This window comes from Athene noctua, chromosome 1 (genome assembly GCF_965140245.1).
Source record: "Athene noctua chromosome 1, bAthNoc1.hap1.1, whole genome shotgun sequence".
Classification (NCBI taxonomy): Eukaryota; Metazoa; Chordata; class Aves; order Strigiformes; family Strigidae; genus Athene; species Athene noctua.
The window spans coordinates 115,564,879-115,588,782 of record NC_134037.1 but is presented as its reverse complement, the minus strand read 5'-3'; the positions used below and the strand labels follow the sequence as shown (position 1 = coordinate 115,588,782).

At 51.1% G+C, this 23,904-nt stretch overlaps 2 protein-coding genes across 2 annotated transcripts; one reads left to right on the top strand and one right to left on the bottom strand.

The window, feature by feature from the left end:
- Positions 1-17,088: 17,088 nt before the first annotated feature.
- On the top strand, positions 17,089-20,299 carry SSTR4 (somatostatin receptor 4). Its single transcript, XM_074929245.1, has 3 exons — positions 17,089-17,311; positions 17,472-17,620; positions 17,966-20,299. Exon 3 carries the CDS (start codon positions 18,014-18,016, stop codon positions 19,235-19,237), a length of 1,224 nt encoding a protein of 407 aa, XP_074785346.1. The 5' UTR covers positions 17,089-17,311; positions 17,472-17,620; positions 17,966-18,013; the 3' UTR covers positions 19,238-20,299.
- A 97-nt stretch (positions 20,300-20,396) lies between these two features.
- Positions 20,397-23,904, bottom strand: THBD (thrombomodulin). Its single transcript, XM_074928018.1, has one exon. The coding sequence runs from the start codon at positions 23,686-23,688 to the stop codon at positions 22,018-22,020; it is 1,671 nt and encodes a 556-aa protein (XP_074784119.1). The 5' UTR covers positions 23,689-23,904; the 3' UTR covers positions 20,397-22,017.

Genomic DNA, 23,904 nt, shown 5'->3' with positions numbered 1-23,904 from the left:
GAAAATAGCTCGTGAAAACCTAATGAAACTGTGGCTGGCTTGAAAGCAATTAGAAACGGTGCTCAGCAGCACTCAGGGGGCTAAGCCTGGGCTCAAGCGCAGAGGGCAATAACACACTGCTTCAAGAAAAAAAAAAAAGATATATTTTTTCCAGTGTTTGTCTGAGCAAACAGAAGCTATTTGCAAATGGTTTTGAGGTGGTAGTGGCCTTCCTCTGTGAGTGCCAGAGACTCGAGAAAGCACAGGGGGTGTTTCCTTACCCAATGCAAACAGGGTGATGCACAGCCGGTCTGGGCACTCCCGCAGCCTCTCCTCCCCTCAGCAGGTGAGCTGGGCCATACCGTTTGTGGGGAAGGAGGAAAGAGGGGAGAGTCCTTCCCTCTGACCATGAAAAATAAAAAAAAAATTTAAAAACCCCAGCAGGGTGTGGGTGCACAGCCCTGCAGACACAGCTTTCCAGCTAAGGGCACATCTCCACAGCCAGGGACATTTCTGGGTGTCAGAGACCATCCCTGTGGCTGGTAGCCACCGTGCCCACAGAGCTGACCCGCCCCAATGGGGGGGACCATGGTCAGGGCGAGATGCTTTCCGGCTCTCCGGTTTCCTGCAGCCGGAGCGTGCCTGGGCAGGGTCGCTCTGCAAGGGAAGCTGCTCCAGGTTTTCTATTTATGGGCTCTATTCATCCCCAGCTGAGTTTCAGCGGTGCCCTGCCATAAAAGTTGCCTGCTTCTGAGTCTTGGCAGCCAGGAAACCTCAGCCGTCTTGAGAAGACCATAGGAAATGGCAAAGCCTCAGGCTCCAGCTCTCCAAAATAAGGTGCAGCTAAATTAATATGGTGTGAGCGACTGGCAAAGTGATGTCACGTCGACCTTACAGAGAGGGTGGGGGATAAATGCATCCCTCTGTCCCAGCTTCATCCCACTCTTTGCAGAAACTCCCTGACTGGGATGGAGGAAAGGCACCACAGAAAGCCATGGCCAGAGGTGGCGAACACACCCACCCAGGGAAAAATTGGTGAATATTAAGGGATTTAACACAAAGCCATCATTACCTTTCTTTCACAGCAAGAGGGGAAATCCTCTTCTTTCTTTTTTGTACTAACAAGGGAAACCCTCATAGTAGGACCAGGGGCTCCAGGAAACATTCCCATCATTTCCAATGAGGCACTTAAGAGAGTTAATTTTGAGATTTGATGACCACAAGCACCTTTTGAGTTCCACCTATTTTCAGCACTTTCCCCTTTCTATTGGTTTTGTCCATAGCTAAAGGGATAAACTACAAATATAACTTCCATCAAGAAGAAAAGCACCATAACCCTCGTACATCAGCATCTGGACCAGATACTGAAGGCACTGCAGCTTCTGAGCACTCATTTAGCCACTGTATTTCTGTATAGCACAGCTTGCTGCTATTTCCATTGGAAATTCAAGCTCATCCATTACCATGCCTGCATTTAATCTAGCAGGATTTAGACAAATTCCACCACGCTATTTAAATATTAATTAAGATTTCTCACCCAGCGCATCCTGCATATCCTTTCAAACAGCCTTCATTCCTCCAAATCTGTGAGGCATTTTTTGAGGAGGTTTATGGCAGGGGCTGGCAGGCACTGGGGGATGAATGGCAGCCTGGCCACCTTGCCATCTATCCCCCAGACCCCTTGAGAGCCAGGAGCCTGGCGAAGCCCTCACTGTGTGGACAGGACCAGAGTGGGGCAATTAGCTGTATTATTCCCCTCTCCATCCTCAGTTCTTTATGGTAAAAGGTTGGTGCAGTCCAGTTTTGGGTGACCTGTGATTAAGGGGTTGCTTCCTGTTGCTGGAGTGTAGATAAATCTATCTCTTTGCTTTTGCTGCTCTGCTGGCTTGTGTAGCCAAGCCCACATACCCACTTAGCACTCTGCTTGGGTTACTCATCTTGTTTTGAGTTTGTTAAATACACCTGTAGACATAAGCCCTGCAAATCCGCAGGGTTCAAGTGTCAGAGGGGTCCCCTCCCACTCAGTACCATGCCTCTGACCCTCCCCCACTTTGTCAGGACAGTTTTTCTGTAAGCTTTATTCAGCATCTACAGTTCATGGACCAACCCAAATATTTAAATCAATAGAGCCAAGGTTTGGGGACACAGAGGGAACTTGTGCATAAAATCCTGCAATTTGGTGCATGTAAACAAAAACCTATTAACAGGTAAGAGTGAGGGCTGAACGCAACAGCTCTGAGCAACCGGGGCTTGGGGATGGGAAGGAGGGGATGCAGACTGGGCATCCCTGCCCAGGCGGCGGCCGTGCTTCCCGCAGCCCATGCCACGTCTCCTGGCCCGCAGGGAAGACGTGAGAGGCATTTGGATGGAGCAGTCGCTGAGAAGCTGGGTCAGACAGGGCACAGTGAGCCGACCCTGGCCAGTGCTCACTCCAAGACGTGTCCTGTGTACCTTGGCCACAGCCCCAGCCCAAATCAGTGGGCAAACCCACACTGTGTTCCCCCTCCACAACAGCTTGCAAGGGGGGGTGTGGAGGGGTGGATGATCAAGGTCTGGGGACACCCCTGCAGCCTAGGATTGTCCCCCATTCCATGCACCCCATGACAGCAGCTCCCCCATCCACAGGCTGCTGTGGAGGTGTGAATATTTGGAGGAGCAGACACAGGGGCATTGAGCGGAGCTGTGAAACACAGCAGTGTCTGCCGTGCTCCCAGCCGGCACTGCTGAGCTGCCAGCATCCAGGAGGTGCCGGGACACCAGCCAGGGCAGGAATAAGGAACACCACTGTGGTTCCCCAGACCATGTAAATAAATACCTGCTCAGCCCAGCTCCCACCCCAGCTTTGCTGGCTGGCATCGGGGGGAATGCACAGAGTCTGAACCTCCATCCCTCCCCACAAAGGGAGATAATGCCACCTCCTCACCCACTGGGGAGGAGAAAGGTATTCAGCTCTTTGTATACAATCCAGGTATTCTGGGGATAAAACAGTGGCAAAACACTCCAGAAAGTGTTGGCAACCTGCCAGAGAGTGGGGCTGAGGAGCAGGCAGCTCCATCCATCCTGTGCATGGTCCAAGAAGGACCCACATCAGTGATACACCACACACTGACAGTGGGAGTGGGGGCCGTGGCCCACACACATGAACCAAAACACCACCAACCTTCCAAGCTTCATCTGGGCTTCCCCTCATTTTCTGAGATAGTCACTTTATAAATGCACAAACCCCAATAAAGGCCTTTCTCCCTTATCATCCATATGGGGAACCACACGCTAGGGACACTTCTCTGGTAGCAAGGTGGCTTTTAAACTACATGGAGTTTCTTTTTGTTAATGTCTTTATTCACCAAGACTAGCCATTTTTCTGAAAACTTTTTTCCCCCTATGAGGTAGCAGAAGCCCCAAAGTTAAGATGTGCATAAGTTTGAAGAGTTTAAAGAAAACCAAAAGGCAGCAGCTCTGCTGAAGATGTCTCCAGGGTACTGGCCAAAAGCCTCCAGCCAAATACATTTTGGCCAGAAAACTGTTCTTAATCAAAGGTGCAGTTTTACCACATCTCCCAATAACATAGTATTTTAGGAAGGGTAAAGAAGTTTTAAAATTAGCCAGTACCTGCTTGTTTGGTGTTTTGGAAGGCTCATATTCTGTTACTTCTTAAGTTTTCTTTACTGGAAATTACTTTTCTGCTTTGAGATTGCAAGTGTTGTTAAAAACCCCTAAAGCATAAAAATAAAGTAACTGGAAAGCACCAAATTCGGCGCGGCGGGGGAGGGGGCGGGCGGCTGGCTCCCAGGCAAAACTAACAGGAGAGGGCAGCAGATATTCACATTTCGGGCTCTCTGCAGGCAGTTGCCCGCGGCTGCAAAGCCAAGCAGGAGAGGATGGCAGGCAGGGAAATGGGAGCAGCTTCGCAAGATGCCAGAAGTGTGCGGATAAATGGGGCTCCATCATCCACAGCCGGGGCCCCCGTTTGCTCCGCAAGCGTAGGGACACGGACAGATGGACAGTTTTGCAGATCTGTCCTGGGGTGCAGACCCCAAGAGCCAGGTTGCACGGCAGGCCGCTGTCCCTCAAAACCAGGCACAGCTACCAAAGAGGGGCTTGAGGGCATGCACTGCCAGCCACTTAGTCACAGCGTGACCACAAAGCCTCCCCTGATTCACACTGTCCCCAGGAAAGTCCCCAACTGTCAAAAAGCCCCGCCTGAAGTGATCACAAGCACACAGCACAGAAGGCTTACGGGAAGAGGGAAGCAACACCATGTTCATTTTGCAAAGAGTTGGTATCAGCTAAAGTGTCACCTCCTCCAGCTGTTTGTCACCAGCCCTCGAGACCACACAAGTGGGCACCACAGGTCAGTCAGCTGCATTAGCAAAGCCTGCCGGCAGGATTTTGCCGCAGCAGTCCATGCACAGCAGGCAGAGGCAGCAGTTCCCCTGCCAGGGATTAAGTATGATAAGAAGCATGAGCAGCAGTTGCTCCATCTCTCCCCTCACTTCGTCAGCAATGTGGCTCCACTCAGCACCCTCTTCATTTGGCACAGTCACAGGAAAAGCAGCAGGTTTTAGAGAGAAAAAAAACCCCACAGAATCATAGCATGGCAGCTAACAAAAGCAGGCAGCAGCTGTCTGTGGGAGACCTGCATTTCCATACAGATCCCGAAAGCATTTTTCTCTTTTCTCTGCCCAGGAAATGCCATGTCAGCAGCAAAAGAAGTACCATGGTGAGGTGATGCCAGCCTTGCTTGTGACCTGTGCTCCACAGCCACCACAAAGGAAGGGAGGACACAGTCTGATCCTCAGCATTTATCAGGCAGAAGCTGGAAGAGCAGCTTTGTGAGACTCTCAGCTCTGCCAAGGACAAGCATGAAACAAAACCCAGAGCTGCAGCTAGCAGAAAGCAAAGGGACTTCATTGCAAAGCAAAGACCAAATCCTTCCTCCTGTTAGGAAATAAGTCCCCAGTCTGAAGGCAGAAAGAAGTCCACATAGGATTTCCCTGCAACAGATCATAGACTCCAGGGCCCAGGCCTGTGCTTCATAGCATAGGCAACACAGATCTCCAGAGCTCTTTATCAGAAACCACTAGTGCAACAAGCCCAGAACAAAGGAAGCCAGCACTGCAAAAACCGCAAGGAGCACCCAGCAGCTTTCCCCCACAGCATCATCCCTACACAGTCCCCCCTAGTCCCTGGTCTCCCAGAACTACTGAAATCAGCCTGAAATTCAAGCGAAGGAGTGATGCACTAACCCTTATCTGTTGGATCTGCTCCCTAGGTGCACTTCAAGTCCAGACAGCTAATATAACAACAAAAAAAGCACATCCAGCTCTCTACCCCCCTCAGCCCTAACAAGCCATCACACCCAAGGACCCACCAACTTCTCCTAAGATTACTCATCCAACAAGAAGATGCCCTTGGCATCCTTTAAATAGGAGTTCACCCTGATGAAAGCCACCTGAGGAGTCCTCACTTAGCCATTAATTAATCCACCAGCTGTGCTCTCTGCTATGCCCTCAGCATCCACAGGCTTGCCTGCACTTTTTCCAGATGGGGCTGACCTCTTTGCTGCAAATTTGGAGTCCAGCTGTTGTGGGGGAGCAGTCTGGGTCCGAAGGGATAAGGTGGCAAATGCAGGCTAAGGAGAACTAAATCAGCCATTTCCTAACACTGGGGCAGAGGGAAAACCATATGCCACCTAGAAACAGAACAATTTCCTTGTAATTTGTTGATTTAGAGGTGTCCTACAAACACTGGATGCTGTAGATCTTAAAACCCCAAAACTAGTGATCTCAAGGTCCATGGCTCACCTGGGACTTGCAGCACCCCTGTGCTCACAGGGATACATGCAGCCCTTGGGAGCAAATCCAGCTTTTCCCTTTGCACCGAAGCAGGCTCAGAGAGCTGTTCGGGGTGGTCTGTGTGCAGCAGGGCAGTTCCCCAAGTGTGGAGTTTTGAGGGAATTTAAAGATTAAGCTCAAGGATGTTTCTGTGAAGCAGGTAGGAAGCAGAAGTTTCCAGAGCACTGCAAAATGGGGACAGATTTTCTTCTCTCTGCCAAATCCTGATTCTAATAATATTATTGTTATGCTGCAATATCTCAAAAAAAACAACAACCCAACCCTTTATTCTTGTGAATTAGGAATAACTGAGGCAATTCCTCAGTGTTGCTAGAAGCAGCAGTACATTATAGGGGAAGACCCTACACAAGGTTATTCCCCTCACTGACAGGCAAGAAAAAATGAGTGGGGGTGGGGAGGGGCTGGGAAGGGTGTCGATGACAGGGAGCAGCCTTTGCAAGGGGCTCAGCATCCCTGTCCCATAGCAGTGTGTGCCCCAGAGGGGACAGAAAGGAGGAGGGGACGCAATGGAGGGGTCATGTCGCGGTCCCATGAACTGCTCTGGCAGCGGAGCCGATGGGACGTGTTTGCACCAGGATGTTTTACTTATGAGGCACATCTCGCTGACTGCCAGGAACTGTTCTGATTCAGCTGAATTTTTCAGGGTTTTTGATAACTCAAACTATTTAGGAGGGAGGGCTGCCCTGGGGCCTGTCCAGTTCTCCCCCCCCTCCCTCCAGCAAGAGGAAGGTACTTTGCCCTGTTTAGCAAATCAAGCAGTTTTTCAGTCATTGAACCCTGGGTTTGTTTTCTTTCCAGTTTGGCTGGGAAGGCGTAAATGCTGTCAGAAATCTGAAATACAAGCAGGGTGGGGTTTTTTTCCTTTTTTTTTTTTGACACAAAATAACTCATGCTGCTTTTCTGTTACCCTTAGGTTCACACCCTCCTCCCACAAACATGGCCATGGAGACGATCTGGGGTTTGTTCTGGGAAGGAGAAAATGGTTTGCAGCCCCCACAGAGTACCCCCAAGAGCCCCACATAGGGTTGCAGGCTAGGGGTTGGCTATGATCCCCCACCTGAAAGGGGGGATGTGATTTTCTGTGGTCCCTCCAGCTCTGATGGAGACAGATGGGCAGGGCAAAGACACGTTCACTTCATTCTTCCAAGCTGGAAGGGTGTTAAAATGAACTCAAACCATCTGTTGGAATTAGCGTTTCAGGATGAGGTCATACAAATCACTAAGGCTTATTTATTTCTTTGTAATTCTGAGCAAACTCAGCATGAAAAGAAAGAAATTGGATCTGCAGCTCAGGCAAATATGGGAAGGGTGAGGAAATGGGCACAGCAGGGACAGCTCTAGGAAATACTTTTCCAAACAGTTTATTCACTTAAAAATGTGTGTGTTGGCCAACAGTAAACAATTAGTGAAATTTGGATCCTGATTGTACTTAGGTGCCAAGTATGACCCGGGCTTTGAGGGTTTTAACAGGGCACACACACCATTAGCCTGGGCGCCGCCTGGTTTGGCAGATACTCCTTGGGTTTTCTTTGCAGCCACGAATGGAAGAGACTCACGTTTTATTACCATGCTCTTGCAGCAAAGCTGGGGTGCTGGCATGCGAGTGGAAGGAGAGGAGCAGCTCCTGGATCCTGTCCTCATTCACAAGTCCCATGCTGAGCAATGTTGCGGTAGGGAGGAACAAAGGCTGCCCAGGCTTGGGAACCTGCTGAAAGATGCCTGTAGCAGAGGCTGGTACCAAAGCAGTTATTCCAGAGTCATTTCCTTGGCTACTTATTTCAGGGAATTTTCCCAATGTTAGAAAACATGTTCATGGCTGCCCAAACTAATTCCCAACTGATTCAGGGAAAAGACAAATGCTCCCTCAGCTCTATCAGAAAATGATGAATTTACCTACAGCTCCAGTTGCCTGCAGGCAGCAGTGCTCCAGAAGGGGACGGAGGCCACGGCTCCAGCTGTGCTGTGTTCAATGCTCCAACACCATTTCACAGAAAAAAAAAAATCACAGTGAACATCATTCCTTCTTAACACACTACTCAGATGGAGAGCATCACTTTAAAGCAAACTTTCAAGGTGGTACCAAGATGCTCTGAGCCAGCCACTGCGTCTGACAGTGCTTGTGGGGAAGGTCAGACTCCGTTTAGGAGAGCAAGGGAAGCAGAGCTCAGCAGAGGAAATCCTCAACTCTCACAGCAAAAGCAGGTCGTTATCTTTGTTGGCTGCAGGATCAAGATGCAAGCAACCCAAAACCAGATCTTGTGTAAGGCACTACTACTCCCTACATCGCTGGTCCTGGACTGGTGGAGAAGATTCCGGAAAAGATAACAAAAAGAAATCCGGAGCTTGTAGAGAATAGTGAGGGCTTGTTCTAGCTCTGCACATCGCAGAAGGGTCCAAACCCATGATGTCATTGCTTGGGAGGAAGGTTCGTCCCTGGGCCAGGGTGAGACCTGGGAAGATGCTCTAGCACTGGAGCCATGCACCCTCACCTGCTAAGAGCTTGCCTGGCCCCGAGAAAGAGCAAAAGGAGGGATCCCACGGCCTATTTCTGACCTAAAACACCCCATTTTTGCTGTCAGCTGGATAAAATGATGTCTGCTGTAAGGCTGTGGGTGCTCAGGCTGCTATCGCAGTATTCTGGTGGTTCAGGTAAGAGCTGGGCCACACCAGGCAAAGGTGTGGGATTTGGCCAGCCATCCGCAGAGCACCTGGGCAGCAAATTGGACTGAGGCTCTTTAAAGATGAAAGATAAAAAATAATTCAATAATTTAAAAATATATTTATTTTTTCACATTTCTTACACTCATTTTTCCTACCAGAAAATCCTCACTGCTTCCTAAAGCACACTGCTTTTCAGAACAAAGCAGGGAATAAAGCAAGGAATAAAGCAGCTGCTGTTGGATGGACCCAGCGTCTATGGAGAACTAAGCAGCCGAAATCCCAGCACCCTCCCTGCACCCTCCATCTCACTGCCCTTTCCTTCATGCAGGAAGATGCCGGAGGGGAAGAAGGAAGCCAGCGAGCTAGGGTTTAGCTGGCTCCAGCACTCCACACAAATTAATAGCAGACCAACTGCAGGGAGGAACAATTTTGTAGTAATTTATTTTGTTTTAAGGGCCTAATAACTTCCAGCTGGTGATTTGTAAATGAACTGGCTCCTCACAAAAACCTGAAATGAAGCATTTGACACCAAACCCTGTTTTCCTAAGCTAGAAATTTAACACTCGTGTCGCAGCAGAGGGAAAGGAAACACAGCGGGGAGACCAGAGGAAGGGAGAAATGTCTTTCTAACACGTATTAACAAACCTATTAAGGATGGAGAGTAGTTGGGCATGCCTGCATACATCTCATGGACCTCAGCTCGGATTACCCCAATGTCATTAACAATTACACCCCAACGCATCATCCATGGCCCCCGCGATGGAGGAGACCTCTGCATACCAGCAGACACCTCCACAATGCTGAATTAACTGTGACTCCTGCAACCAGTGCACTCAAAGGCCCTGCAAAACACAGCAACCCCACTGTTTGTGCAGCAGGATGCCATTCACATGCTGCAAGAGAGAGGAGCCTTGGGATCCAACGGGAACTCCATCTTGCTCAGGTCACTCGGGCTCAGCACACTGCTGCTTTTCTCCAGTGATACCATCAGTTGTCTGGGCTGAAGCATCACTGAGCAAGCACAGCCCCATCCATAGGGATGCAGAGTATGGCCAATGCTAAGAGAGGGAAAAATTTTAAAATATATATATATATAATAAATCCATCTTTGTTATTTCAGGGAAGGAGCAGAGAGAAATAATAATTTTCCTCTAAAACTCACATCTCAGTCAAAAGTATAGTGATATGGATGTGCTCAGTTAACCCCCTGTTTTGCTGATTAAGGATACCGATTAAACTCAGACACCAGAGTGAAAAGAGTAGGTGTATTTTACTAGTGATAACCAAATAATGTAACAGAGTAAAACATGCAGTGAGAAAAAGCAGAATAAAGCAACAAATAGGAAAATACAGGGTAATACATCAAATTGTTACTACCTGAGAGAGACAAGAGTGATTAGGAAAGATCCATCACCACTTGCACACGTTACCACCATCCAGACCCGCAGATGCTGGGCAGCCCCGGTTACAGCGAGGGTTTGGAGAGCCCGTCCCGGCAAGGGGGAAATCCTATGCGGTGCATCCACCCGTAGCTGAGGCATCCAAAGTCGCTGTGAGCGGGTCCAGCCTTATACACCCCCAAATCAGAAAGCCAGAACAGCTGGCACCTTTGTTTTGAGCAGAAAATATCTGGTTTCATTCTCCTGTTGGATTCCACCCAAAGCCTGGCCAGGGCTCAGGGGTAGAGACCAAGGGGGTCCTAACAAGGCCAAATACGTGGGTTCTCAGCCTTAAACAAGGGAAGTTGGATACATTCTCTCAGTATTTCGTCCTCACTTCTCATTATAGTCTAAGCTGCATCTTTCACTAGCGAGTTTACATACTTTGTTAGTGATTACAGACTAAGTTAGCAGCTTCGGCTTGGGGCCTGTTGTTCAGTCTTCAGTATTTCAATGCTTTAGCACTTTTCACATCAGCATAAGTGGGTTGTTATAGCTTAGTACAATACCTGATAACTGTGGTTGATAACAATGGTTTTCAGTTATAAAACATACAGGATTCATCTATAGGTCAGCTCTGGCTTGGGCCTATTGTCCAAGCCTTAGCACTTCACCCCTACAGCAGAAACACTTGCAGTGAGGCTGAAATATTGGCTCCTCTGAAAAAAAACAGACTTCTCCTATGTGTGAAATGCCAGGGAACATTCCAATATGTCATACCTGCTCGGAATTTGGGTGTTTTTCTGAAAAAGCAAGTTTGCAGGAAGTTGCAAAACAAAAACCAAGTCCTGCATGCAGTGTGGGGTGTGGGCAGCAGGTGCAGGCAGCTCTGCTCTCACGCAGCCACCCCTTCTCTACCCGGGGTGGGGTGGGGGTCCTGGCAGAGGCCCTGCCTGTGTCTGAAATGGGGTGGTGGCCTGGGACCTGCCCTGGCTGCAGAGGACCACATCAACCTGGGGCAGCCTACCTTCACCCCCAGCCCCACTCATTGTTTCCCTGAAGGTTCCCAGTCCTGGAATTTCCTTTAGAGATGCAAAACAATATCAGGAAAATCAGTTTTTCTTTTTCTTTTCTTTTTCTGTTTGGTGTTTTTTTTTTTTCCTAAAAAGCTGATGAAGGCCTCCCTCCCCTACATGGAATAACATCCTCTGCAATCCAGTCTGCCTGTCCCTCTCTGCTCACCCCTGGCAGATTGCTCACAGTCAAGCTACACTGGTTTCCTCCCCTCTCCCCATGCCAAACTCACATCAATAGGCAAATGTACTTTAGGTGGCTTTTCTTTTCAGAGGTCCCACCTCATATGAAAGTGAAGGATTTTTCAGAGCAAAAGGCTCTTCCTTTTTTCAGAAAAAGGGACTTTTCCTCTACACTTTTGCTCTGAGTGTTTAACAGTTGTAATTAGAAAGTGCTGGATTTCCTTTTGTTATCTCACTTAAGCAGTTATTAAAATCAGAAGTGACAATGAAACAACACTTTGGGTTCCCCACCACCACAGCCCAACACGTGAGTAAGATAATATCTTGATGATGTTTTCAGCACAGTTGCTGGTGCAGGAAAGCTGGTACACACAGAACATGCTGCCCTCAGGCAGAGACCGACGCCCTGGCACCTGCCTCCCAGCCTAAGCTGCCCAAACGGACAAGGCAAAACCTCCCTGTCATGCCTGTGTGCTCAGATAAACTTCTGACATATGTCTCCGGCATGAGATATCTGAGATATCTATCTTTGAGATAACGCAGAGAAAAAAAATAAAGATCCTTTTCTTGCTGCAGAGGCCGGCTCTCCCAGGGCTGCTCCCAGACCATCACCCGCTCAGGTATCTGCCTGCTGCAAGGGAGGGAAAAGGCTGCAGGCATGAAGGCTGCCCTTGATGCTGCCCAAACTATTAGAGAGGGTCTGGGCTGGCTTTCCCAGCCCCCCTAAAAATGCATCCCCACTTCCTGATGGTGGTGGGACTCGAAGAGACACGCCGGAGCTCAGCATCGCTCCTGTGTCTCCTTCTCCTATCTTTCCTCTCTCAGTTATTCTGGCAGATGGCTTGGAGCCAGCCTGCTTTCTGGGAAGGCTGCAGACCCCTGGGCTAAGACCCAGCTCCATCCATAAAAGCCAAAGCCTTACTTAATATCCTAAGTTTTTCCCGTGGGACGCTGCGGCATGTCCAGGTGCTGGCAGGAGGAACATCCCATCTGGCAGCTCAGCCCAGAACCCAGGGGTGTCGGGGGGACATCCTCCCAGGAGGGGGACATCTGTAACTCACCTGCTGCAGATTTATTGGGCTTCTGTGAACAAACATGTTCAAAAAAAGTTATTGCAACACCCTCCTGGGGTCTGACCTTTCCCTCCTCCACAGACCCAAGTGCTGCAGGCATCTCGGGACATGATGCAAAGTGTGGCAGGGAAATCATCCCATCCCTGGGGGTATCAAAATGCAGTGTCAAGAATCAGTTTTATTTGCTGTGCCTGGGAACATAAGCAAGTTTTGGGGGACCCTAATAATGCTTCCTTTCCTGGTTTTGCATAAGACATGTTGCTACCCACAGCATCTTTTGGGGATCTTGGATCTGGCTTTCCAACTGAAGCGGCTCCCGCCTGGGGGCCCCAAGGCCAGAAAGAAAACTAGCAGAATATGTTCAGCAAATAACCCAGCGAGGATGGGGCTCCCCAAGGGCTGTTCCCAGTGCTGGCACAACTTGCTCAGCCCCCGCAAAGGTGTGGTGTCCCCACTGATGCCTGCTTTCCAGAACAAAGGGTATGTGTGCTCTGCCAGGAAATCCCAAGCCCTGCAGAAACTGACCGCATCTCCACGAACTCTGTTGTCATTTGTGTGAAAGGCACTTTTTTTTTTTTTTTTTTTTTAACAAAGACAATTTGTAGGAATGGCCATGTGCCGCAGGAGAGCAAAATATCCATAATACATTGTGTAACATCCTGTCCTCTGGCAATGGAGCTGGGCTGGATTTTTCAGCGAACATTTTTTAAGTGTGAGAAAGACAGTCGTAACAGCCTTCAGGGCAGAGCCTTGTGCAAATTCTTAATTTTTTTCATTGTTTTCATTTTGTTAGAGGAAAGCATCTGCAGAAAAATTCAAACACAGACAGCAGCTATGACGTTGCAAGATGATTTTATTCACCTGTTCCCATTAAATCCCTTACCACACAGGGATTTTTTGATGCTGGTCTTTGCCTTGGACTGCTGGTTCTGACAACACGGCTGCAAAGCATCTCATATCTTCTCTGTAAGAGCCACAGATTTTCAGGAGGAGCCTTGTGTTACTCTGTACCATTACACAGTCAGAAGCCCAGAACCTATATTTGAATTTCATTTGTTTCAACTCATTTTCTGCCAACTCTTTTTGAAAGTAGTAACTGAAGAAGACACACGTTTGCCCAGGGGAAGGGTGGGATAGGCAGTGTGATAGCTGCTCCTACACAAAACTGGAAGCAGCAAAACCCAATCACCCTGTAATACGATTTAACACATTTTAAAGATGTGCTTGACAATTACGCTCCAGTGTTAATGATATTACCTCACTCTGTGATTTTTTTTTAACTGAAATTGTGAAATCAATTGACATTTTTCTAATTGAAATTTCATTGAAATCCCTTAAACAGTAGGGCATTTAAAAAGTATTTTTCCTTCTGATCAGAAAGGTGCATGGACAAAAGTTAGACAACTGTGGCTTGCAAGCCTTGCTGGCAATCGCTGCCATCTCCCAGGATGAAGTTACTGGATTAGGGTGCACCAGGCCCTCAGAGGGCCACATGCTCAGAGGCAACCGCCACCCTTGATGATGATGTTGGCTCTTCTGCTGAGCAGTCCTCTTAGGAGATTGCTCTTATTTAATCAACTGATGCAACCACTAATTTCATAATGCTAAAACTGAAGTTGGACAAGAGGGGTCAGGCATTTGAGTCTGATTTCCTGCTCCTCATTCACAACTGCAGAATATTCCAGTGGAGATTTTGGCATGCAAAGGTTTTTGGCTTCTGCATAAATAAAACCAGAGGGGGGTGTATATAATAGCTGCAAAGTGAAGATGTTCGGGCTTTATACTCAATCTCAAAAGGCTAACAATTTTGGCAGTATCATTTTTATGTTAATTCAGCTCTTACTGCAGGGATTAGCCTATTTTTAGCTGAGAAGGCAGCTCGTGGATGCTGACAAAGTGGTTGCACTGTGTAATGGAGAGGCAACCCCCAGATCTCAAGTGCAGGCCTTCAGCCCTGGCAGTCCCCTGGGTCCAGCCCAGCAGTGAGGATCCTCCCGGGGCGGGTTTAGCCCTACAAAGCCCTCAGCATGTCTTTGCTTCTAATCAGATTAGAAAACAGATGTAAATTGGTAATAATGAGATAATCAGCCATGGGGACCGTTAACTGAAGGAAATTGTATGTTCCTCATCGTGAGGAGTGTATACATCAGCATGGAGGTATGGAAACAGGACTAATTCGATGAAGTCTCATTATTGACCGTATATATGTTCCAGCTGGGTACATCTATATGCAGTTCCTCCGGACCAGCATCCCTGGTTCAAGCTTTCCCAGCCATGCCATGGAGCCCAGCACGGGCTGGAAACCCCCTTTGCACTGTGGTGTAATACCTGAGTACCATTTTAAAGTATATTTTTCAGACATTTTCAAATCAGAATGTTTGACCTGTTTCATTTCAAAAGTACATTTCTTTTTTCAGGAAATTATTTTTTTTACAAAAACAGCCTAAAAGGAAAAAAAAGTCTGCTCTGCCCAGCACTATATTTCATTGATTTTGATCGGAGAAGAACAAGGCATTTTCATTGGCATCTTTAACTCTTTTGGCTGTATTTCAAGGTGAATTTTTTTTGTTGCAGCCAGAAGAAAAAAGCCAGCATGAACTGCCTTTTGCTGGAAGACCCAGCAGGGCAGGGTGAGGTTTCGGTTTACAGATATTGAGCTGCCAGCTATTGCAGGTCGGTGTTAGAAAGCTACCTGTGGGAGCACGTGCAGGCACGCAGCCCCTGTTACACACTGGTCACATCGGTCGGGCCTGGAAAAGGTCACTCTTTCATGCCCAGCTTTACATGGCTGTAAAGCAACAGGGTGCAGACTCAGGTGAGTGGACACTTGGCATCGAAAAAACATATCCCTGTGCCAGCTTGTCGTGTGCTTGCAATAAGCTGATAGGGGAAGGCTTTAGATTTCACTTGGCAAAGCCAATTTTTATTATTGCAGGCTGTGGGTGTTGAGGTAAGGGTATTTTCTAACCTATTTAAATACCACTCGATGTTATCTTGGGGAGGAGGGGGAACGACTTGTGCTTTAAAATTAACCATCTGGAGAGCTTCACTTGCGGGAAGTGAGGTTGATTTTGCTTCTTAGGCAACTCAATTAAAATAATTTGGTGAAGAATCTCTCATCTCAAATCTCTCAGCTCCATGAGGTTTGGAAGGAAGGATGGAGGGAGGGAGGGTACAGGCTGGTTAGCTTGGCACAGAGGGCAGCATGAGGAGAGGGGTTTAAAGCCATTACTGCTGATCATCCTTCCAGCCACGGGGAGCACTTTGGCTTAGAAAAACTCATCTTTTTACAAGCATTGGGGGCAGGATCCCCTAGGAAATCACCCCAAGCAAGAGAGCTGCTCCTAGGCTGCTGGAGAGGTACTTTCCAGGGCACTAACAAACTGCCCTGTGTCAGGGCACCCTCAGATGCCTACAAGGAGGGTCTCGTGGCACCAGCCACCACAAATTGTTCTCCTGCAGCCAAAGCAGTTGCTATTCATCCCTGGCTCTCCCCACCCAAAAGCTTTTCCATGGAAGGACTAGTACCAGCAGCACAATGTGGGCAAAAGTCCTGCTCACTGCGAAGGAGTTTCCTCCTTTACAGTAAAAGAGCATTTAAAAGTTTCCTGTTTCTCCTGGGAGGTAGAGGGGGTCGATGTAATCTGCAGGCAAATTCATTGTTTTATTACACATTTTCCGGTCGCCGGTTGCAACAGGAACCCCAGGAGCAAGACGCCCCTCCTGGGCCTCCGTGCCCAGCCCATCAGCCACTGATGCTGGGAACTTTTGTATCATCACAGGGGATCGGAGTGTCATTTTCCCCCCATTAAAACATCCTACAGAGATGGGGGCGGGAGGAGCAGTGTGCAGCAGAGATGAGGTGCTCTGCTCCTTGTGCCACGGACCCTACAGCTCGAGTACCAGCACTTTCTGCGCTTCTCCACATATGTGATATTTAAGCTGGGATGTCATAGCCAAAACATCTTTGCCAGCTGCACAATTAACTATGGTCATATATTTAAGCACCAAGAGAAAAAACGCACCTGCTTTCCCATGCATGGCAATGCTGTTCTCAGTAATAGAACCCATGTGTTTATCTATATTCCCATCTCTGTGGTCAGAACACCTTCCACACTAAAATGAGCTCAGACAGCCAGGTTGCTGTCCGCTCACAGCTCCATGACCCACGGGTGCTCACCCAACACTGTGACTTGGGAGCATAAGGTGTGGACAACTGAGAAAAAAGGTCCTTTGCTACATCACTTGATAGCCCAGACTGGGAGGGTGGGGTTAGGGCTGCACCATCAGAAAATCCCCAGTCCCACAGACAAGTGGTCCTCCCTGGCCCAGACATGGGCTGTCACTGAGCTGAGCTGCTGCTGGTGATTTCTTGGCACAAAGATGTCTTGATCCCTCTCACCACAACAAAAAAAAAAAAAAAAAAAAGCCAAACAAAAAACCCCCAAACCCTACAGTTGCTTAAAAAACAGAACAAAACAACAACAAAAAACACAGAAGATGCAATCTCTACCCATTTTTACACGTTGCACCATGAAATTCAGTGTGGATTTCAATTTGGGGTGGGATTTTCAGTGCATAACTGTTTTCAGGGCCAGGCTTGGGCTGGTCTTCACCCTGCCACCTCCAAGTCCCCAGGTCTTGGAGCCCCGGTGCTGCGACATGCTCCTCTCTTGCCAATGAAGGTGGAGGGGGCACCAGCCAGCCGAGGGTTCCCGCCTGCATCCTCCTGCTTTGCGGCGGCTTGGTGGGGAAGGGCTGGCCGGGAGAAACGCGGGGATGCGCGGAAGGGATGCGGGAGCGAGCGCAGGGAGGGGGGGCGGGCTGCCGGCAGTCGCCAGGGCAACCTGCCTCCATCTCCTGCCTTGCCCGGGCGGGGACACCCCGCCGGCCCCCCGAGGGACCCGCTGCTACAAGGGGGATGCGAAGGCGGGGTGCGCGGGGACGGGGGCCCCCGTCCCTCCCGGACTGCAGCATCCCGCCCGCCGCAGTGCTGCTGGCTGGGGCAGCAGGAGGGCTCGGCATCGGCACAGCCCCGGAGGACGGTGTGACCCCCGCCGAGGCCACAGCGAGCAGAATCCTGCACACCTAAGCGAGAAGCAGGAAGGGTACGTCTGCTGCTTTATTTTCATATCAGAGAGCATAAACCAGATACCTGCATTATTTTTATTTAACGGGAAAGATGATTTTCATAGCATGGGTGATGGTGGTGAGGGAGAACAGCCTGTATTCCTACATGGCAAGCGTGATCTGTGTTTCACTTTAAAGGGTCCAGATCCTTCTGGTCATCTGATTCAGGTCAAGAAGGACTTCGGATTGCCAGCAGCCTGCAGATCCCACTGGAGCAGCTCCCAGCACCTGCTGCTGCCCCCCGGGAGGGAGGTGGGATGCTCTTTCAATCCCTGGAAGACTGAGAGGTAAAAGATCCCCATCTCCGTTTCTCCTTCTCTCTGCTTTCCCCACAGGGGTTAATGAAAGCATTAAAATTTGTAGAGGTTCATTAGGGTGGATGGCGGCACCGGTTTTCAGGCCAAGCCATGAGTTTGACACTGTGCCGTCACGTGTGGTTGATGCACACCCCATACCCGCAGCCCCTAAGATTCCAAACATCTGAGCATGCTCTGGCCTGGAAAGCGATGCTGCTGTCCTGAGGAATGAATGACATGCAGGTGCCTGGGCAGGGAGGGGGATGGATGGAGGGAGGAAGGGGACCATAGCTGGAGCTCTTATCCCCTTCTCTCTCTGCCTGTGCCTTGCTGCAGGCTGGGCCCCATCCCTGGCAGTGTCCTGTCCATGAACCACCTCCCAGCATGAGTGCCGATGCCGAGCAGCTCCTGGCTGGGGCCCAGGTGGCCGGTGTGCCCCTCTGGACCGTATCCAGCTGGGCTGCCTCTGAGGTGCCCCCCAATACCAGCACGGCAGCTGGGGAGGCTGGCTGGCAGCAGGGGCAGGCGGAGTGGGGCGAGATCACAGGCATGGTGGTGATCCAGTGCATCTATGCCCTGGTGTGCCTGCTGGGGCTGCTGGGCAACTCCCTCGTGATCTTCGTCATCCTGCGCTACGCCAAGATGAAGACGGCCACCAACATCTACCTGCTCAACCTGGCCATTGCCGACGAACTCTTCATGCTCAGCATCCCCTTCGTGGCCACGTCAGCCGCCCTGCACCACTGGCCCTTTGGCCGGGCCCTGTGCCGCACCGTGCTGGGTGTTGATGGGCTCAACATGTTCACCAGCGTCTTCTGCTTGACCGTTCTCAGCCTGGACCGCTACATTGCTGTGGTGCACCCACTGAGGGCAGCCACCTACCGCCGTCCTCGGGTGGCCAAGATGGTCAATGGGGGCGTGTGGCTTCTCTCGTTGCTGGTGGCTTCGCCCATCCCCATCTTTGCTGGTACGGCAACCACCCACGATGGCCAAGCAGTGGCCTGCAACCTCCTGTGGCCAAGTCCGGCCTGGTCAGCCGCTTTTGTGGTCTACACCACCTTGCTGGGCTTCTTGCTGCCGGTGTTGGCCATGGGGCTGTGTTACCTGCTGATCGTGGGCAAGATGCGGGCAGTGGCACAGCGGGTGGGCTGGCAGCAGCGTCGGCGCTCTGAGGGCAAGCTGACACGCCTGGTGCTGATGGTGGTTGCCATGTTTGTGGTCTGCTGGATGCCCTTCTATGTGGTTCAGCTGGTCAACCTCCTGCTGCCTGGCCGCCTAGATGCCACCGTCAACAACGCCTCCCTCATCCTCAGCTACTCCAACAGCTGTGCCAACCCCATCCTCTATGGCTTCCTCTCTGAAAATTTCCGGCACTCCTTCCACGGCGTGCTGCGCCGCTGCCTCGACGCCAGCCTCTGCTGCTGCCACACCGAGGAGGGGACCACCGAGGAGGAGGACGAAGAGCCCCTCGACTACTGCGCCGCTCCCCGGGGGGATGACAAGGGCAAGGGCTGCATGTGCCCACCCCTGCCCTGCCAGCAGGAGCCCATTCACCCCCAGCCCTGCTGCAAGCCCGGACCCCTCCTCGCAAAGACCACCGCTTTCTAGGGTGCCACCACACCTTGCCAGCCCCCCAGATGTGTATCTCCACCAGGCATGGGCAAAGGGGACCCTGGCTGGAGAGGGGACAGACTGCTGTGCCCTGCACAGCTGGTCCTCATGTGTACTGTGCAGTTTTACAAAATAAAAAGCCATAAGACTGGCCTGTGATACAGTTAATAACATCGACTGAGTAATTATTGCCATTCCCTTCACAGCAAGCAGCCTCCGCTGGGATCAGGGACACTGAGAATTTCAAAATGTGGTAGCGAGGAGTGACCAGCTACGAGGCAGGTGCTCCTGCAGAATAATAAAATACAAACTTTCATGCTGCTTCCCCAGACATACTCTGAAAGGTGGAGAAAAGTCCCAAAGCCCATCAGCCCCTCTGCGTCTACAGCAGAGTGAAGGCGTAGGACCAGATCAGATTCTCCATCTACAGGGCATTGGGATCGATTTGACCCCTTTGGGTTCCCCTTATGTAAAAAAAAACCCAAAAAGGGCTTCTGAGTAACTGAGATCAGAGCTTGAGACTATGCAAACTGAGCCTTGGCAGGTGCCAGGGAGTCCCAAACCTCCCTTCAGCTAAAGGGGAAGAGAAAAACCTTAGGTCCTGCCAATAAACCTCACCTGCTCCCCCCCCCCCCAAATTCCCAGGCAAAGGGACTTTAGCACACACGGGTCCGAAATTGTATTTTCCACAAGAAAACTCGGGAGGACAGAATACAATGCTCTTTGCCACAGGTAAACATCAACTCCAGTGGTACTTAAAACACATACCCATGGAAACTTCATAGCCCTGGGGCCGTACCAGCTTGGCCACACTGAGGTGGTGTTAAATCGACATTTTCAGCTTCTTTGGTTTTAATTTTATTCTTTTTACGTTACTCTGGTTCTCCATTATTTATGGCTAATTCCTTCTATTTTAATCATGCTGGTGAAATAACCAGCAGGGCAGTGTTTTCAGCCTGATGCTCTGCTAAGAGACTGAAGCTCTTTTTTTTTTTTCTCCAGTGAGGTTTGTGACTTCTGGAACTGGCTGCAAGATGGGCCAGCGCTCAGTGAGGAGAGTCATTTTAGGGAAGGGGAGAAAGAATATATAATTAGCAGCTTTCTATAAACCAGACTGTAAAAGCTTTATTAGTCTACACACAAAATCACCATGTGATTGTGCACTGCATAGAGTATATTTCCAATAAATAAATAAGTATTTACAAATGTGCTGGGTATATAAAACAGTGGGTTGAACCATTTACATTAGGAAACCTATGGTTCATACAACACATATCTTTTTATTTGCCTTGCTGCAATGTAGCGCTATCATATCTGGAGGGGAAAATGCCACGTGATAGCAAGGGGGGGGATTCGGGGGGACACAACCCTCCAAGCTCTGCAACCTCTCTGCAGTATCCAGCCCTCCCAAGTTCTGACCCTAGGCTCACAAAACCTCCTGTGGGAAAGTCAAGCGCTGCTGCAGGCTGATATTTCTCGGGCATAGGGCTGTCAGTACCCACTCACCCTGTGCCTCCACCAGCCACTGGTTTCACCCCACTACGGCTGCTGGAGCAGGATGCCTGCAGCCCCACCAGCTTTGCCTGGCAGTGTGCTGGCTTTGCAGAACTGCCCTTCATCTCCTTGTCAAACGATGGAGCTGGAAAAAGGTATAAAATACTTTTCCAGATTTGCCCCCAATCCATGGCCAGGAAGTAAGCAGCGGGCCAGATCCTGACCCCTGGGAAAGTTTTGCCGTGAGCGGTGAGCATCAGCATGGATTAGACTCAGCCCTGACAAGCCTACAGGAAAACCAGGAAAAAAACATGTGGACAGGAGGGGTCACTTAAGTGGGTTTGTAAAAAAAAACCAACAAACCAAAACCTAAACTAAACATTTTAACCCAACAGTGGCAGAAAATCACAGAAAAAATTGCCTGGGAACATGAGGCTTGCCAGTGCTGCAAGTGACTTTTCCTACCATGGAAAAAATTACCCTGGCATTCTCATTATCCCCATTTAACCTCCATGCCCCCCCTCAAAAAGCTCTGAAATGGTAAGAGGGAAATAGGAATCAGGCATTTTTAGCCCTCACACAGTGACACTCAGCAGAGTCCCCACTGTTGCTAGTGCTCAGCTGCCAGAGGTGAGAGGCAAAAGATTGGGGGGGAAACAAAAACTGAGATTTCTGCTGATGAGGCAGAGCAGGGCAGAGCAGTGAGGCAAAATGCTGACTACAGGATCTTTGCTCCTTCTTCCATCACCCATCAGTTTAAAAAAAACCTAAACTGAACCCAGACCAAGGCAGGAGCATTCCAGTTCCTCACCACCCTGGGTCTCACCATCTCGAGCCCAGCGGCACGTTTCCCAGCTGAGGAGAGGGGGCTTTGGAGCCAGGCGACCTTCCATGGTCCACAACAACACAGCCAGCTGTGGCAGGGGTGCTCTCCTCCCATGGTTGCTACAGATTTAAACAGTCAGTACCAGACAGAGATGTCCCTCCTGTAACACATGCATGGTTTTTCCATGAAGATCCCCCAAACCACTGGCTCGGGGAAAGGAAAGCCCGTGAAGGGAGCAGAAACAGAGCAGCACTCCGTGACTTCCACCTTCCCTGCTCTCTGGTGCAAGTATTGCAAGAGCCAGCTGGAAAGGAGTGAGTATTTTTGGTAATGTGGGTGATCACAGCTTTTCCCAAATTATCATTAAAAAATTGCCAAGGCAGGGGGGGGGGGGGGGGGGCAGGGGGGCTGTTACCCGGTTTCATCCACCTCCCTCTCTCCATGTTGCCTGGTCTCCCTATAGTTTCTGGCCAGAGGCGGCACACCCTGAGGTGACCGGCTGAAGTCCCATCTCCTTTTCGTGGGGGCTGCTGCACTTGTAATCCATGGTAGTAGGGGGCCTGCAGGACTTCTTTGCCAGGTGGTAGCCCAGGGCCAGCAGAGCCAGGGCCACAGAGAGGACGCCCACAGCAATGCCCATCAGCACGCCAGGGTGGAGATGCACAGCCTTTGGTGGTGTCCGGCTGGGGATGGGTGTCTGGGGTTCAGGCCTTAAATCCCCCGAGAACGTTTCCTGCTCGTCCTCCTCCGAGATTTTGATGCAGTAATTCTCATCAAAGAGCTGGTAGCCAGCAAGGCAGTGGCACTCGTAACTACCGAAGTGGTTGGTGCAGTTGTGTTGGCAGAAGTTCATGTCACACTCATCAAAGTCCACACAGACCTTCTCACTGTTGTTTTTTTCATCCAGTATAAAGCCCTCGGGGCACTCACAGGACTCGTTGTGAGGGTCGCACTTGGCTGGGCACTGGCTACTGTTGCAGTGCAGCCTGCAGTGGGTGGGCATGTGCGGGTTCACGGCGTAGCCAGGGAAGCAGCCGCAGCGGTACCCGTCAGGCACGTCCTCGCATTGCTGCTCACAGGGTGCCTCGTAGCAGTGGGAGCTGAGCTGGCAGTGCCCATCCAGCATCTTGTAGCCAAGGCGGCAGTGGCACTCGAAGCCGCCCTCGGTGTTGACGCAGACTTGTTCGCACAGCTTTGGCACCATGGCGCAGTCATCCACATCCTCACAACTGCTGCCGTCGGCAGCCAGCTGGTAGCCTGAGTCACACATGCAGACGAAGGTGGTGCCAGTGACGATGCAGTGATGTTTGCAGGGCGCGTCAGCGCAGGGTGACTTGCAGTTGCGGCCGTCGGCTTCCAGCACCTTGCCATCGGGGCAGGAGCAGTGCGGCCTGCCGCCCTCCTCACGACACGTCCCCTCGCAGCCCCCATTGGCCAGGCGGCAGGGCCAAGCTCCCGGGGTGGCGCAGCCCCAGCACAGCCCCTCGCCTTCCTTCTCATCGCAGTGTAGCTTCAGCCCGATGGCCGGGATGAAGGCAGTGCTGTGTGGTGGCAAGGCCAGAAAGTCCCCGCCCTGGGCGCCGAAAGGAGTGGTGTAGGTGACAAACAGCCCCTCAGCGGGAGGCAGGCGAGGGCAGCTGCCGGCGTAGTTGTACTCGCAGAGGAAGCCGTCGGCTGGCTCCTTGCAACGCCGCTCTTCCCACCGCAGCTCCTGCGACACGGTCACGCAGCGCTCTCCGCACCGCCGCCCCAACGACGCCCAGTTGGAATAATCGGTGTGGTGATCGCCCGTCACCCACTGGAAACCGCGGAGGCGCTGGGCCGGTTCGGTACAAGGAGGAGACAGATGCAACCCAAGCCACAGATGCCCACTGCGGTTCTGCAGCAAGACGACGATAGCGTCCTCCGCCACGGTGGAGCGGACAGTCATCAGGTGCCCACCGCCCCGTTTGCAGGCCGCGCTGGCCTCCGCGAAGGGCCGCGTTGCCCAGAAGATGCTGAAGCAGTCGTGCTCCAGGCACTGCGTGCCTGAGGGGGCGACCAGCTCCGGGTCCCCCCCCAGCCCCAGCCCCAGCCCGGCCAGCAGCAGCAGCAGCGGCGGCGGCGGCGGGACATGGACCCGCCGCATGGCAGGCGGCGGAGGAGCCGGCCGGCGCGGCAAATCTCTGGCATGCCGCCGTCGTCTTCCCGATTTATAGGCGCTCCGGCCCTCCCCGCCGCAGGAAGGAAGCGCCTCTGGGGACGGGCCGCCGCCGCCGCCGCCGCTGCTGTGCGGAGGGATTGCGGCGGGGGCGGCCCCCCGGTAAATCCCGGCGGCGGGGCGGGGGCGGCCCGTCCAGCTGCT

Excerpts from the sequence above, each read along its gene's own strand:
- SSTR4 (XM_074929245.1), top strand. The coding sequence starts at position 18,014 with ATGAGTGCCGATGCCGAGCAGCTCCTGGCTGGGGCCCAGGTGGCCGGT.
- THBD (XM_074928018.1), bottom strand. The coding sequence starts at position 23,688 with ATGCGGCGGGTCCATGTCCCGCCGCCGCCGCCGCTGCTGCTGCTGCTG.